This window comes from Piliocolobus tephrosceles, chromosome 4 (assembly GCF_002776525.5).
Source record: "Piliocolobus tephrosceles isolate RC106 chromosome 4, ASM277652v3, whole genome shotgun sequence".
NCBI lineage: Eukaryota > Metazoa > Chordata > Mammalia > Primates > Cercopithecidae > Piliocolobus > Piliocolobus tephrosceles.
In genome coordinates, this window is record NC_045437.1 from 2,376,211 (window position 1) to 2,390,766 (window position 14,556).

The 14,556-nt window shown below is 49.8% G+C and overlaps 1 protein-coding gene across 1 annotated transcript in view; it reads left to right on the top strand.

Annotated features, from left to right (window-relative positions):
- C4H5orf38 (chromosome 4 C5orf38 homolog) overlaps positions 1–3,814 on the top strand; it is a 4,282-nt gene extending 468 nt beyond the window's left edge. The window contains exons 2-3 of the mRNA XM_031935413.1: positions 362–908; positions 3,441–3,814. Of these exons, the coding sequence (XP_031791273.1) occupies positions 362–908; positions 3,441–3,752 (859 nt within the window). The 3' untranslated portion in view covers positions 3,753–3,814. The remainder of the gene's footprint in view (positions 1–361; positions 909–3,440) is intronic.
- The last annotated feature ends 10,742 nt before the right edge of the window (positions 3,815–14,556 follow it).

A 14,556-nucleotide genomic window follows, 5' to 3' on the forward strand; every position in this document is an offset into this window, starting at 1 on the left:
GGGCGGCCCGCGGGCCGGGGCTGCGGCGGGGTGGCGGTGGCGGAGGCGGCAGCGCGGAGCCGGTGGGCGCAGCCGCGCGCCAGGCCGGCGGTCGGGATTTGGGGGAGTCTGGAGTCGGGAGTGAGGAGTTGAGGAAGGAGCGCTCGAGTTTCCGAGGGACATTGGAACGCGCAGCTGTCCATCACGCGCTCATCTGCATATTCGGGGGCCCGCCCCTCCCCTGCTCCGCCCGCTCCAGCCTCCAGGCCGGGGCCGGGGGAGGGGCAGAGAGAAGGAAGGCAGGCGGCGGAGGGAGGAGGCGACGGAGGCGGGCAGCGGGAGGGAACGACAGGCTTTTGTGGCGCAGCCGCCTCTCTAGCAGCTCCGGCCCCAGCCCGCGGCTCGCGGACCTGAGCCCGGCGCGGCCGCGCTGCGTGCCCCGGCGCTCACCCCTCCCACTCCCACCCACTCGCAGCCACATCCACTGCCCCGCTCCGGCTGGCTCCCACCATTCCCGGCCACCTTCTTCGCCCCCGCCCGTCCCCCGCCCCTTCCAGCCACTACCCCGCCCCCCACCCCCTTCTCCACCCTCGCGGACGAGGCAGAGGCCGCCCGCGGTCAGGCCAGGCCGGGTCCACTTGGGGGGCTCACGGTCTGCCCTGCTGTGCACCCCGAGGAGGCCGGGCCCCTGTGTCCAATCCGGAAGTCGCAGGGAAGTGGGGAGGTCAGGATGGTGGCGCCGCGGCTCAGGTCCTCCTCCGGGCAGTGCGCGCGGCTCTCACTTCCACGGTCCCGGACCTGCTCTGCCTCCCGGCCCGAGGCTCCCCGCGTGGCCTCGCGTCTGGTCGCCTACCCCTCGCGGCCCGCTCCTCGCAGCATGGACCTGGATCCGGGGCGCCTTGGTTGCCAATTGCCAGGAGGGCCCTGAGGTGAGCTTTCCGCCCCCAAATCCGCAGCGCAACCCCCGGGGCCCTGAACGTTACGACTTTCCAGTATTGGGAATGCCGCCAGGGCTTCACCTAAGAAGACGCCGTCCCCTGAAGAGTTTTATTTTATTTTATTTTTCTAAGTTGACTCCTCTTTCGGATTTGTGTTGTCAAAACACTGGGGGGAATGATTGTTACCCGACAAACCGCCTCTGGCAGGACCTGAAGCCTCCCCGTCACCTCGGGAACCGGCAGGAGCTCAGGCTGGCGCCTCCGGTGCAATGGCATTACAGGTAGCTCAGGTGACGCGCGGCTGGAGTTGGGGGGCGATTGCCTTGTGGGGCTCAGAATCGAGGCGGTTGGCGAGGGTCCCTGGGACCTCAGCTTCCTAGAACCCGCTCCCCATCAGCTTCTTCATTCCTTTTCCACCTGGGGATGGCCGAAGAGGGCGTCTGACTGCCCACGCCGAAGGATCACCTATGGGGGGCGCTCAGGGGGATGGAAGAGTGTCAGGTCTGTGCTGGCCTATTGGGAGCACCCACCCAACAGGTGCCTCTATCCTCAGAAGCCGTCTCGGGTGGGTGCGGTGGAGGAGAGAGAGCGCCGTGACCTGGAGCGGGCCTCTGTTTAGGCCTGCAGCCGACTCCCGCACCCCCCCTGGCCCGGCAGCCTACGGAGCGGCCTTGGTGATCTCAGGACTCAGGGCATGTTGGCGGCCTCCCCGTCGTGCAGCTGCAGCGGCGCGGAGGGAGCGGAGCTCGGGTTACCAGCCTGGTCCAGGGTGCAAGAGAAACACTCACGGCATCAGGCTGTCTTTCCCCAGGTGCACGGGAACCAGTTGCAAACTGCAGTGCTGGGCTTGAGGATGGCTCCTCCTGAGCCGGCAGGCAGGGCGACTCTCCCGGTAGGCGCGATCCAGGAATGTTACCCCTCCCGCCAGGAGCTCCCGAGGCAAGCCAGTCGCCCCCTACTAGTTCTCCCACCCACCCCTTCGCCCACACTGCTCCCCCACCACTCTTCCTACAAACCACACCCCCATCCTGCACACATCCTCTCCAGGTCATCTCAGCACACGCACACGCACACACACCGACGACCACCGCTCCCTCCACCCACAGACTCCCCGTTCCCACAGGCTGGGGCTCCTGCAACGACCCAGCAGGGGGGTTTCAACCATGCTGCGAGTCCACCTGGGACATCCTAATTCAGCTCAGCGCAGATATTTTTATTCAATTACTATAGAGTTGAAAAACAGACAGACAGAGGAAGCAGCGGGGTTGGGCGAGCCGTCGACAGTCTGCGACATTTTTGCGCTTCCTGGGAGGGAATTCCTCCAAGAAGAGGGGTAAATGAGAGGTCCACACGCTGGATAGCAAACACAAACGCTGGCAGATCAGCTGGCAGCTTTTAGGGTTCTTTTCCGATCAGATCAGTTTAAATGAAAAAAAATCGGGAGTAATTTTTATCGCCAGGGAGGACTAGCCTGGAGTATTTCCATTTCTAAAGAGCGGTTCCCGCTGTGGTTTCATTAGCATATGGGGCTCATCCTCCCTCCCCCTCCCTTGACACCCCCAGGCCTGACCTCTTCCAGGGACAGAAGAGAAAACAGCCAGTTATTACAAAAACATCCTCATTTTGGAGCTGGAGTGTCTGCTTTGGATACAGTCGATTCTGACATCAATTAAATATATAACCAGACACGTGCAGTGACCGGGAGGGTCCCCTCACCCAGGGTGCATCTCCAGAAACACCGCCTGCCCTTTCCCTCTCTTTAACTCAGTGTTGGGAGTTTGAAGATGGGCTCTTCCCGTCCTGTATTATACTCCTCCACTGAAATCTAAATTTTCCATACCGTTGCTGCCTGTTACTAATAAAAACCGTCTACCTTGCACTATTAAACAGTCGACTCTTACTACATGCCGTTTTTATTGGTAGTGACTGTAGCAAATTAAAATGCCTACGCAGGGACATTAAAAACTTACACTCGTCATTGTTATTGGAATACATAAACTCCATTTTGCTTTAAAGCTCTCAGATACTAAAGAACAAAATCATTTTCCTTAAGTTAAAGTTGTCTTGGTCTTCTTAAAAAAAAAAAATCAATCACGAGAAAACATGCTGGCAGCGTGGAGTCTTGGCGCGGCGGTCCCGGCGAGGCTGCCTGAGAGAGTGGCGGACTCAGCCCGGACTCGGTCTCGGGGCCACGAGGGCCGCAAGGCCGCGGCTCGGGGAGAGGAGGGCCTGGGATGTTTTGCTCAAGGGCGAAGGGGGTGCTCAGGCCTGTGTGGTCGCTGGGGAGGGCCGGGCACTGGGCTTCTGCGGTTTTTCAGTTGCCATTTGAGCTGGAAGGAGGGAATGAGCAGGCACGCAGGGGAAACCGAGTAACTGCTTTGAAAACGCGACCCCTGGCCACAGTAACCCAGGCGACGTGCAGTTTCAGGTTCATGGTGGGCCCTGCCCCCTTTCCCAGGTGTGCTCTAGGAGACAGGAAAAAAGTTAACACTGTTCTATTTTTCTTTATTGTACCTCCAGCAGCCAAGGAATTTAGAACGAGTCCACGTGGACATGCAAGTCTCAGCGAGTGGGGATTTCCTGCGAGGCCGAGCACGAGGACTAGCCGGCCTCGGAGGCTCTGGCTCGGGCTCGGGGTCTCCCCGGGAACTCGGCAGGCCGAGAAGGCCGGGGCGCTCGCCGGGCTCGGCGCAGTCCTCTGTGTCGCGGGGACGAAGGAGCCGACGCAGGCCAGGAGTCGTGCGCGCGGGCGGCGAGGGGGCGCTGTGGCCCGCGTCTGCCGGCCTGAGTCCTGGCAACGGTGGGCGCGACCCACCTCCTCCCACGGCGGCTTAATTCGGGGAAGAAGAAAAAACGGCATCAAGGCATTTCAATAAAACTTAAGCGGTTCCTGATCCTTTCTCATTGTGGTTCCTTATGAGCTTTCGGTGTCTGGTGGGGGAACAGTTACCGTTCGGGGGTGTGGCAAACTTTTTTGGCAATTAAGATGGAACAGACACGTTTTATGTGGGTTTCCTTTAATGAAGTAACATTGGAAATGTAAGTAGTTTCAATGCATCAAATCACATCGCTACCGTATTCACGGTCACCGGTAACTGGCTCTCCCCTTCCAGTGCTCCCCGCATTTGTCGAGGGAAAGAGCGAGGCAGGAACAGGGGGATGGGGACATGAGAAGCTTGGCTAAGCAATTTTTCTTTTCTTTGAAAACAAATACGTCGTCATAAATGGAACAAAATTTAAGTCAACATGGAACGCACATCTCTTTCAAACGTCGTTTCCAGGTCTAGTACTCTGTGAGTAGGTTGGACTGGATTTCACGCGCAACCGGCATTTCTAGGCTCTCAAAGACGCTTCTGAGGCCTAAATGTGTTCCTGGAAAACACGCGCAGAAGAGCATCCGTGGGAGACTGAGCGGTCCCAGCAGCTCCAGTCCTGGCAGGATGTGCGAGGCCTCTCGAGGGTTTCAAATGGGCCCCCGTGGCCTGGGAGATCCCCGAGTAGCCACGTGGGAGCCCACTTTAGGGACTCCGGGCGGCGGCTACTGTGGGCTGGGAGGGTCCCCGCCCGGGCTGCTCCCAGCGCCTGGACCTGGGACCCTACAGCGCGCTCTTTTCTTTTTCTTTCATTTCTTTCTTTTTTATGTATTTATTTATAATTTACATTCTAGGGACTTCGTATTCAGCTAACCAGCTCTTGCTTACTTAACCGCCCTGTTTTTAGCTCCGGATTTCTGCGACGTCTCCCCATGGCTAACTTGCCCTTCCCGGCTTCCTTTACTGCTCTGCAAAATTTGCCTTCCTTCCACAGATGCCCCGCCTCCGACGTGCTTCCTGAAGTTTCTCTCCCGCGCAGGGTCTCCACAATCCTGAATTCTCCAGCATCTCGCCGACTCCGTCTCTATCCTCCTCTCCTCCCTAATCTCGCGCTGGCTTCTCCCTCTTTCTCTCTCCTCCTCCTTCCTACGCGACCCGCCCTCTGCCCCCAGATCGCCCTTCTCCCCGTCCGGGTCGGGTGGTCAGGCGTCCGCGCGGCTCCAGATCGAGGTCCCGCCACGCTGGGCCGCTCGTGGGCTGTTCTCATCCGGCGCACCCTGGAAACGGCGCGTCCCGCCAGCTGCGGCTTCAGCCTGGGAGGGAGCGCGGCGCGGGGAGCCTGCAGCGTCTGGAGAGGGAGGAAAGGGGACATTTCCGTGGAAATGGACAGACCCGAGTTCCTTGAAGCGATCGCAGTTGAAAGAGACCCTCTTCAGAATCAGCAACCACCTGACCGCCTTAGTTCCTCAACAGGAGATGGTTCGAAGATGAAATGTTTGAAACTCCGCCGCCGTTTCACCTTGGCACACACGCGCACGGCAGGCCCAGATCCGCACAGAGACGCAGACACGCGCGCACTCGCGCTTCCCGGAGAGGTCGGCGCGTCTTGCTGAAGCTGTTCTGGTCAAGTGGAGTTGTCAGGGCTTTGCTTTGTTTTTGTTTTGTCTTTTAAATGTGCAGGAGACAGTCTTCCTCAGAATTTAGCTCCCTCAATCCCCCTTCCCTCCAGCAGCTCCTCCGTGGCTTTGCAATCTTCTTTTTAAACACCAGAGCGCACCTGGGTGCTGGCCTCGGTGGGGGTAGGGGGTGCGGGGTGTGCGGTCACCCAGGAGGCTGCGGAGAGTGCAGGGGTCAGCTCCGTCCCGACGAGAGCAGATAGGACTCCACGCTCGCAAGAAACGTTAGAGAAAAGGAAATACTTTCTCTAGTGTTTTTACAATTATTTTAATCCAACCAGCGAGGCTCTAAAGAGCGTTTATCTGAGGCCCTGTTGAATACCCTTTGCCAACTGTAAATTCGGCGTGTGTGCCCGAACAGCTAGCTCTGACCGGGGGTTCGGCAGCACATGGCTAGGCACACACCGAACTCCTCCTTCCCAAACCCTTCTGCAAGATCCTACACCCCTGGAGTACATATGCAGGGGGAGGAGAGGGTTGGGGTTTTGCTTTATTTGCTTTTTTTTTTTTTGATATCTATACTACTGGGAATGCAGAAATTTTAAAAATGGATACATTTGAGTGTGTTAAAAGTAAAAACGTCTCTTGAACAAAACATAAACTGCTAACCCCAACGGGGGAGAAGATATTTGCCCTACCTGTAAATAACAAAGATTCCTCTACAGCACCAGGAGGAATTCTGACTGCCAATGGACGAAGACGAGGCACCCAGGGAAATAAAGGGGCAGGGATAGGGGCAGCCCTTCAAGCAGAGGAGACGCCTGAGAATGCGCAAATTCACTGGTTGCATATCTCTAGGCAACAGGAGATGCCACTTCACACTCATTGATGACACCCAGCAAGGCCTAGAGTGTGCACTGTTGAAACTCTTCCTGCGGTGCAACTTAAATTTCTATAGAGAAATTCGGGAGACATTGGCCGCCTCTAAGAGAGCAGAAGGTTCGTGCTCCCTGGCACCCAGCACACAGGTGCTGCGGAAGCCAGGACGGACGAGGCAGCCCTGGAGCATGGTTTGCAGGAGTGCAAGACTGGAAGCCTCCTCCAAGGCCTCCACTCCAGGCCTGGATAAAGAATTCGTGGCATATTTCACTGAACAGAATGTCCCCTGGGGCGAAAGGGGATGAAGTCATTCTACTTGTACCAACTTGAGTGCCTCCTAAAAGTGTAACCTTGGGGGCGGGGATACAGAAGGGTGATGCTGACAATGGAATTTAAAAACAAACAGCAATATTTTGTGGTGTCTACAGCCATGGGGGTGGGGTAGCAGCAGCATTACCATGGCAACAGAAGTCTCCCACACATGTCAGGCCTGCGGAATCTTTAAAGAGGGATAGTGGGCATGGGAGGAGGACTTAAACTCTGTTAGTCATGTTTTATTTCTGAAAAATAGATCTGAAGTAACTGTAGCAAAATCTTAACAATTCTTACCTTGGAATACTGGTTACATGGGTTTATATTACTCTTTTTTCATCAGATGAAATATTTTATATTCTGACAAAACTAAATAGTAGCTTTTTATTAAAATGTCATATGCATTGAAGTATAATGTGGTAATTTGGGATTAATTCATTTAAATAAAACAGCTTTCTTAAAATATTTTATTTTTAATGTTCCTTTTCTCATCTCAATTCCCCCACCTTTAAAAAACCCAAACATATCTTGAAATTGCCATTTAGTCTTAAAGGGAATTCCACTTGCACACGTGTCTTTGTGCCCCTGTCCTGGGCATCCTGCAGACACTGTTCCAGCCCTGGCCCTCCCTCCACTTCCTCTCCAAGCCCAGGGCCTGGTTCCCACTTCGCTCATGGTGGTGCACAAGGGGAAGGGGTACTCTCCTGAGGCAAAGGACAAGCCTGGGTGTGCTGGGCGCAGTGTGGCTGCACGCCGCCACCCGCATGCATCTACAGAAAAAGATGTGCTTCTATGGGCTATTTGACATTTTCTCTCATTCCAGAGTCTTTGTGGTTTAAAGAATATAGCCTGGAAAGGAAAAGGGCAGTCGGAGGCAGAGGGGAAGGCTGGCCTTTGGTGCTCAGCTGGACTCCAGGTTCCTGGCAGGCCCTTTCCCCTTCCACATCTCCTCTCACTCTCTGCATAGACCACAGGACCTTTCTGGCCCTTATGCTCCTTCCAGAAACAACCAGTTCTGCCTAGTTCTCTTCACTGTGGCCAGAAGAAGCTGGATCTTTGCAAATACAAATCTGCTGAGAGCCCCAGCACAGTGGGAGGCCTTCGGGGCTGGCCTTGGTCAGTAGTTAGAAGGTGATGTGTTTGGATGTGTGTTCCCTCCAAATCTCATGCTGAAATGTGGCCTCCAGGATTAGAGACGGGCCTTATGGGAGGTGTTGAGGTCATGGATGCAGGGTAGCCTCCAGTATTAGAGGTTGGCCTCGTGGGAGGTATTGAGATCATGGATGCAAAGTCCTCATGAACTGCTTGGCACAGTAATGAGTGGTCATGAATTCATGGGAGAGCTGGGACTCCCTCTTCTCTTTCTTGTTCGCACTCTCACCCTGTGACACGCCTGATCCCCCATTGCCTTCTGCTGTGATTGGAAACTTCTGGAGGTCTCACCAGAAGCAGATGCCGGCATCACACTTCCTGTACAGCCTGAAAACCATAAACCAAAATAAACATTTTTTCTTTATAAATTACCAGTCTCAGGTATTCCTTTATAGCAATGCAAACACTCTGAGACATGAGGTCTGCGTATTTGATTCTGTTCCTCGCTGTGTTCAGATCTGAACGGGGAGGAGACTGTTGTTTCCTGGGAAGTGACACAAGTCCAGCCCTCCCTCTACTGACATGCCGACCACAGGCTGCTTCAGCCTGTGGAATCCAGGCCTGGTCAGTAGTTAGAAGGTGATGTGTTTGCACCCCTTGCCTTTCTGCCTGCACCCAAGCTCCCCGCCAGGCTGGGGCTCTCCAGGTGGCTTCCTCCTGTAGGCTTTGCATTTATTTCTCCCTTGGAGGTCAGCAGAGGCCCAGGAGGCTCCCAAAGCTTTGCAGCAGCCACTGCCAGAGCTGTAGGCTCCTGTTGGGATGGCTCTCTGGCCTCAGCCCAACCCCTGACTCCACACCTGGCATGTTGGGGGCACTAGACAAACATTGATTAAATGAACGTATGTGAGAAAGAATGAATGACTCACTCTCGGTTATTCTTCTTTATTTCTAAAAGGCATGGCGGGGTGATGAAGGAGGTAAACAAGAATGACCCGAACACTTGCCTATGGGCCCCCTGCCCCATCAAGAGCCGTCACTAGACATGACCAGGGTGAACTACCCAGGCTCCACCCAAATCATTGGATGGCACTCTTCAGCAGCACAGGCTCCCAAGGACAAAGCAAGAACAGTTGTGTAGGTTAAATTTTAGGGTTCAGTAAATAGATATGTACATTCAAAATAATATTTAGTTAGTCAAATAAATGCTTTCATTAACAATCCAAAACCATGTGTTCCTTGAGAAAAGCAGACATGAATTTTTATTGTTCTATCCCAAAGAACCTGCACAGCTCCCAGCGCATAGTGGGTGCTCAATACAGCTAGTTGAGGGAATGAATGAATGCATGTTGAAATTTGGGGAAAAAGAAAGTTTAATAAAAGCAAACTAAACTTTAATAATATTTTCAGTAAAAAACAAACAAACAAACAAACAAAACAGTGGAAAAGAGTTATAGATATATTATTTTAAAAGCAAATTAGATCCCAGCAAGGTTTTGTAGACATAGGCAAGTTTATTCTAAAATATATATGGAAAGGCATGGGCCTTAGAATAGCTAAAACGATTTGAAACAGAAGAATCCAGTGGGATAAATCAACACACCCAATTTCAAGATATTTATATGGCTATAGTAATCAACACAGGGTGGTGTTGGTGGACGGACAGGCCCTGATCAATGGAACAGAACAGAAAACCCAGAAATAGACCCACACAAATACGCTCCATTTATTTTTGACAAAGGCAGAAAAACAATTCAATGTTTCAACTTTGTTGAAAAGTTGGCCTTTTCAACAAATGGAGCTGGAGCAATTAGACATCCATTAAGGAAAAAAAAGTTCACTTTATGTAAAAATTAACCAAAAATGAATCACAGACTTAAATGGAAAAAGGAAAATTATAAAACCTGAGAAAAATAGGGTAAAGTCTACAGGACTTAGGGCTCCGCAGAGTTTTCAAATCAGATATCAAAAGCACAATACATAAAAGCAAAATTTTGATTAACTGAACTTCATCAAAATGTAAAACTTTTGCTTGTGTGAAAGACCCTTAAGATAATGAAAAGATATATTAGAGATGGAGAGAAAATATTTACAAACCACATATCTGATTAAGGACTCATATTTACAATATATAAAGAAACACAATAGTAAAACAGAGACACACACACAAAAAAACAAAAAACAGAAACACAAACCAATTAGAATTTAGGGGGAAAACACAAACGCATTTTCTGTTTTTCAAAGAAAAAATATAGATGGCAAAAAAAAAGCACATACAATGATTTCAACCTCTTTAATCATCAAGGAAATACAAATTACAACCACAGTGAGATCTATATATCTATCAGAGTGACAAAAAATTAAAATAGTGGCAATACCAAATACTGCAAAAATGCAGAGAAACAGGTCACTCATACATTGTTGGTGGGAATATAAAATCTTATATCCATTCTGGAAAACAGTCTGGAAGTTTCTTGTAAAACTGGAGATGCAACTACCATACAATCCAGCAATTGCCTTCATGGCTGTTGGTCCCAGAGACTCTTATGTTTCACGCAGAAACCTGTAAACCAACAGTCACAGCAGCTTTATTTGTAACAGACAAAACCCAGAATCGGCCCAGATGTCCTGGGCAGGCTTTAGGCAGGGAGTAAAATAGTTTCATTTACTTTTTAAAAGAAGATTCGTTCAGGTATAATTAACATACCAGAAAACTTACCTATTTTAAGTGTACAGTTCCATGATGTTTGGTATATTTAAAGAGTAGTGCAACCTTCACAGCAATCTAATTTTAGAAATTTCTGTCTTCCCCGAATGAAACCCTGTATACTTTGGAAGTCTTGTGTCTGGCCTCCTCTGCTGAAGATACTGCTTCTGAGTTTCACTGCTAGTGGCTTTCTTTGCAATAGCTGGAGAGTGAAGAGTATCTGTCTGCTGAAGGATGACTAAGCAGAGTGTGGTTTATCCGCACAGGGGAACAGCACTGGGCAACCACATGGGAGGGTTTTGTCATTTTTAGAAGGAGACTAGACCCTGTTATAGGCAGAGGAAGGGGAGGGAGCAGGAGGCTGGGCCCCTCCTCCCAGCTCTAAGCTGGAAAGAAGAAAGGGAGGGAAGGAGGAAGGGAGGAAGGAGAAAGGGAGGAGAGATAAAAAAGAGGAAGAAGGAAAAAGGAAGGAATAGAAAAGAGAAAAATTGAAGGAAGAAAGAGGGAAGGAATGAAGGAAGGAAGGGAGGGAGGAAAGGAAGAAAATAAAGGAGGAAAAGGAAGGCGAGAAAGGAAGGAAAAGGAAGAAGAAAAAGAGGAAGACACAGCAACTACCACAGTGTTTAGAAAACGCTTTATATGCACACATAAGAAATTACAGGTATACAAATATTTATTTTTCTAAGTAACATATACATTTAGAAAAATGTTAAAATGGATAAGTAGTTCTAAAATGCTTAGTACAATGTATAATTTCCTGCCCAGCCATCTGCAGCTTAAAATCCTGGTGCTTACAGGCAGCATTTGCAGTTATTCTGACTTTTTTTTTCTTTTTCTTTTTTTAGCATTCACGCTCATGTTATAAAGTAATAATCTTATATTTTCCTTTGTTGACCTAATCTATGTCTGAAATGAATGAATGAATTAATTATTGGCTTCCCATTTTGGAAGATGAGGGCTGAGGAGGGTGACTCGAAGCTGCAATGGTATTGTCACCATGAGGACCCACGGCCCCAGCATGTATCCTGTCCCTTCCCAGAGTTCACCAATGGCCTCTGGAGAGCAGTTGCAGCTGTGACTCTGGGCGACAGTCCGGCCAGTGCACGTGGACGGCGGGGGATGGTTGCGCCTCTGTTCACCCAGAGCAATCCCTCCACTTTTGTTTTTCAAATTCTCCGAATGACATCCAGGCCAGTGTTCTGGCTTTGTCTTGCTTCCTCTTTCAGGAGTGTTATGGTCAATGGGAAGTTGAGGCTCCTCAGGCTCAGGGGGAGCACAGCAAGCCAGGCGGCCACCCTAGGAGGCCCTGGCACAGGTGCTGCATTTGCCACCCCATTGCCACCCGTGGCTCCACGGAGTACCTGTGGATGACTTTGCTCCCCACAACCACCCTGCCCTGCATCCTTTGCTGGACATTCTTTGCGGTGTTTAGGAACATTCTAAATCTCTTTACGGAACGCATCATCAAGAGCAGTGAAACCCTAGAGAACTGTTTCTGCTGCGGCCGCTGCAGCACCCACATCCCACTGCTGACACCGGACCGCACCTGCGGGAGAGTGCTCTCTGACATTGCCAACAACCTCTCCGAGTCTTTTGCTGAATGTCCCCAGCATCTGTTCAGCAGACACAGGACTGATCTCTCCAGATCCTTAGCCAGTGTCCCCACTCCTGGCCTCCTCTCCAGAGAAGGCAACACCAGGTGAGAGGCGTGGGACAACCTTGGCCTCCTGTAAGCACTGGCTGGGGCTTCCTCCCGTGCATGCTTGGGTCCCAGGCTAAAGGGGAGGTCTGGGAGACCCCTGTCCTCCTGAGGTGCAGTGAGGCCTCCAGTGTTTCTATTAGAGTATATTGTTTTTACTTTAGTTGGAACATATACTTGAGTTTTGTTTAATTTATGTCCAAATTGTTACTCTGTTGACACAGAGACCTCATCGAAAGTTCTCTTTGATAGTATCCTCTTTGCTGCGTACACAGTCTTTAGGCCTGCCTGTGAGTCTACATGCACATGTGTGTGTGTACATGGGTACATGCTGGTGTGCAGGGCAGGCTGTGTGTGATTGCACACATGTGTATATGTGTGGGGTGCCTGTATGCTTGACTTTTCTGGAATGTCCAGGTGTGCAGGTCTCTGGGGACAGGCCTCGGGGAGGTGGCCCACAGCTATCGCAGCTACTATCAGGTGGTATAATATCGTCATTTCCATTTGATAGCAGGACCTGCTTTTATTTTGTTTTTTGGGGGCTGAGCCACGATCTGGCTCATTCATTTTCCTTTGAGTGAGAACCTGACAATTAAGAAAGCATGTGTTTTAAAAACAAGTTCTATCATAAGTTTATCTGTAAAATGGTCTTAATTGATCCAAATCATAATAAGGAATTTTAAAACTTGCCTATAATCAGCACTAGAGTATCCCTGACCTCAATCTTATCTAATTCTCACATTCTTCTTTCTGGGTCCGCGATTCTCCTTTACAGCCTCATTTCATGTCAAGTCTGATCTTTGTTGGAATGGGAAACCGTTGTGACGGTCACACTCGTTTCTGTGGCAGCTCCCTGTGGTCAGTGAGTTCCAAGCTTCTTTCAAAGTGAAAGAAGCAGGAGGAGCGTTTGGGACCAGGGTTCTGGAAGGGGCACCAAGCCAGCCAGAAACAGAGGAAGCTGCGCAGCCCCATTGGGAATGTCACCATTTTCTGCTCCAGCCAGGCCAGGACGGAAGTCCAGTGCAAGCTCATGGTCATAGCTGCGAGTCTGGGGACAGCACCGAAAGGCACGCTTTCTGCTGCTTCTCTTGGGAATGTGCTGACAGGGTTACTCCTCTGAGGGTGCAAAGGTCGGGCAAGTGATGAGGGCAGGGGGCAGGCTGCGCTTCTGAAGGTGCAGAGCTAGGAACCACATCAGCACCTGCACTCCGGGGGAGCTTCCCTACAGGCAGGTGCTTACAGTGCAGCACCTGCACTCCAGGCAGCTTCCTGGACAAGTGGGTCATGGCCATCTCATAGGCAGTGACCTCGTGGTTCTTCTCCTGTAACTAAGGAAGGCATAGCAAAGAAGGCACAGAACATTTCACAAGGATGAATGTCAGTACTAGATACAATATGGGACTGTGGCATGGTTTTTCTTTGTTTCTAAAAACAGTTATTATCTGCAGAAAGATTTGCAAGGATACAAACAGAATTCTCAATGCTTTTATCATGAGGAATGAAATCTATAGCATGAAAGTGGAAATATTCACATTTGATCAGTCCTATGCTTTTTGACCATTTTACGGTAAGCATGTATTTGCGGATTTAAAAAATTCGCATACAAAAATGTTGAATTGGATGTATATCTTAATGAAATGAGAAGAGCATGTTTTTATATATGTTATGTTTTGTAATCTCTGAGTTTTCCACAGATTTATATGACTGAGAGAAGTGTCACATTTATAGATATTTGGATTAAGGTAGAATATTACACAACTAAAGGGTCTATCTTAATTCAATTCAGCACACACACATATATTTCCAATTCATATTTAAAACTGAGGTGTCTTTATTTATGTATCTTCTCATAGATTAGAGGCTTTGTTTTCTTCAACATCGACCTCTTTATTTACTGGATTTTATCTTAAAATAGATATAAAAGTTTCAAAATCATAATATCGACATGACTACTAACAATAAATTCACTGAGTACAGTTTTAAAAAATTCTTTGCACATTTTTTTGCATCTATAAAATATCACAGTTGGGATCTATACTGCAAGCATCATGTTCAAACTTCCTTGAAAATATTGTTTTATCTGTTACCTATTTTATACACTGAAAGATTTATTTATTTCTGTGTTCAGTTTTAGTGTGTTTCCCCTTTGTGACTTGCTTGCATTTTTGCAAAATAACTTACCTGGTTTAAAAGTCGGCCAGGCGCAGTGGCTTATGCCTGTAATACCAGCACTTTGGGAGGTTGAGGAGGGCGGATCACCCAAAGTCAGGAGTTTGAGACCAGCTTGACCAACATGGAGAAATGCCATCTCTACTAAAAATACAAAATTAGCTGGGTGTGGTGCGCACCTGTAATCCCAAGTTACTCGGGAGGCTGAGGCAGGAGAATCGCTTGAACCCAGGAAGTGGAGGTTGTGGTGAGCCAAGATCTCGCCATTGCACTGTAGCCTGGACAACAAGAGCAGAAAATAAATAAACAGGAAGGAAGGAAGGAAGGAAGGAAGGAAGGAAGGAAGGAAGGAAGG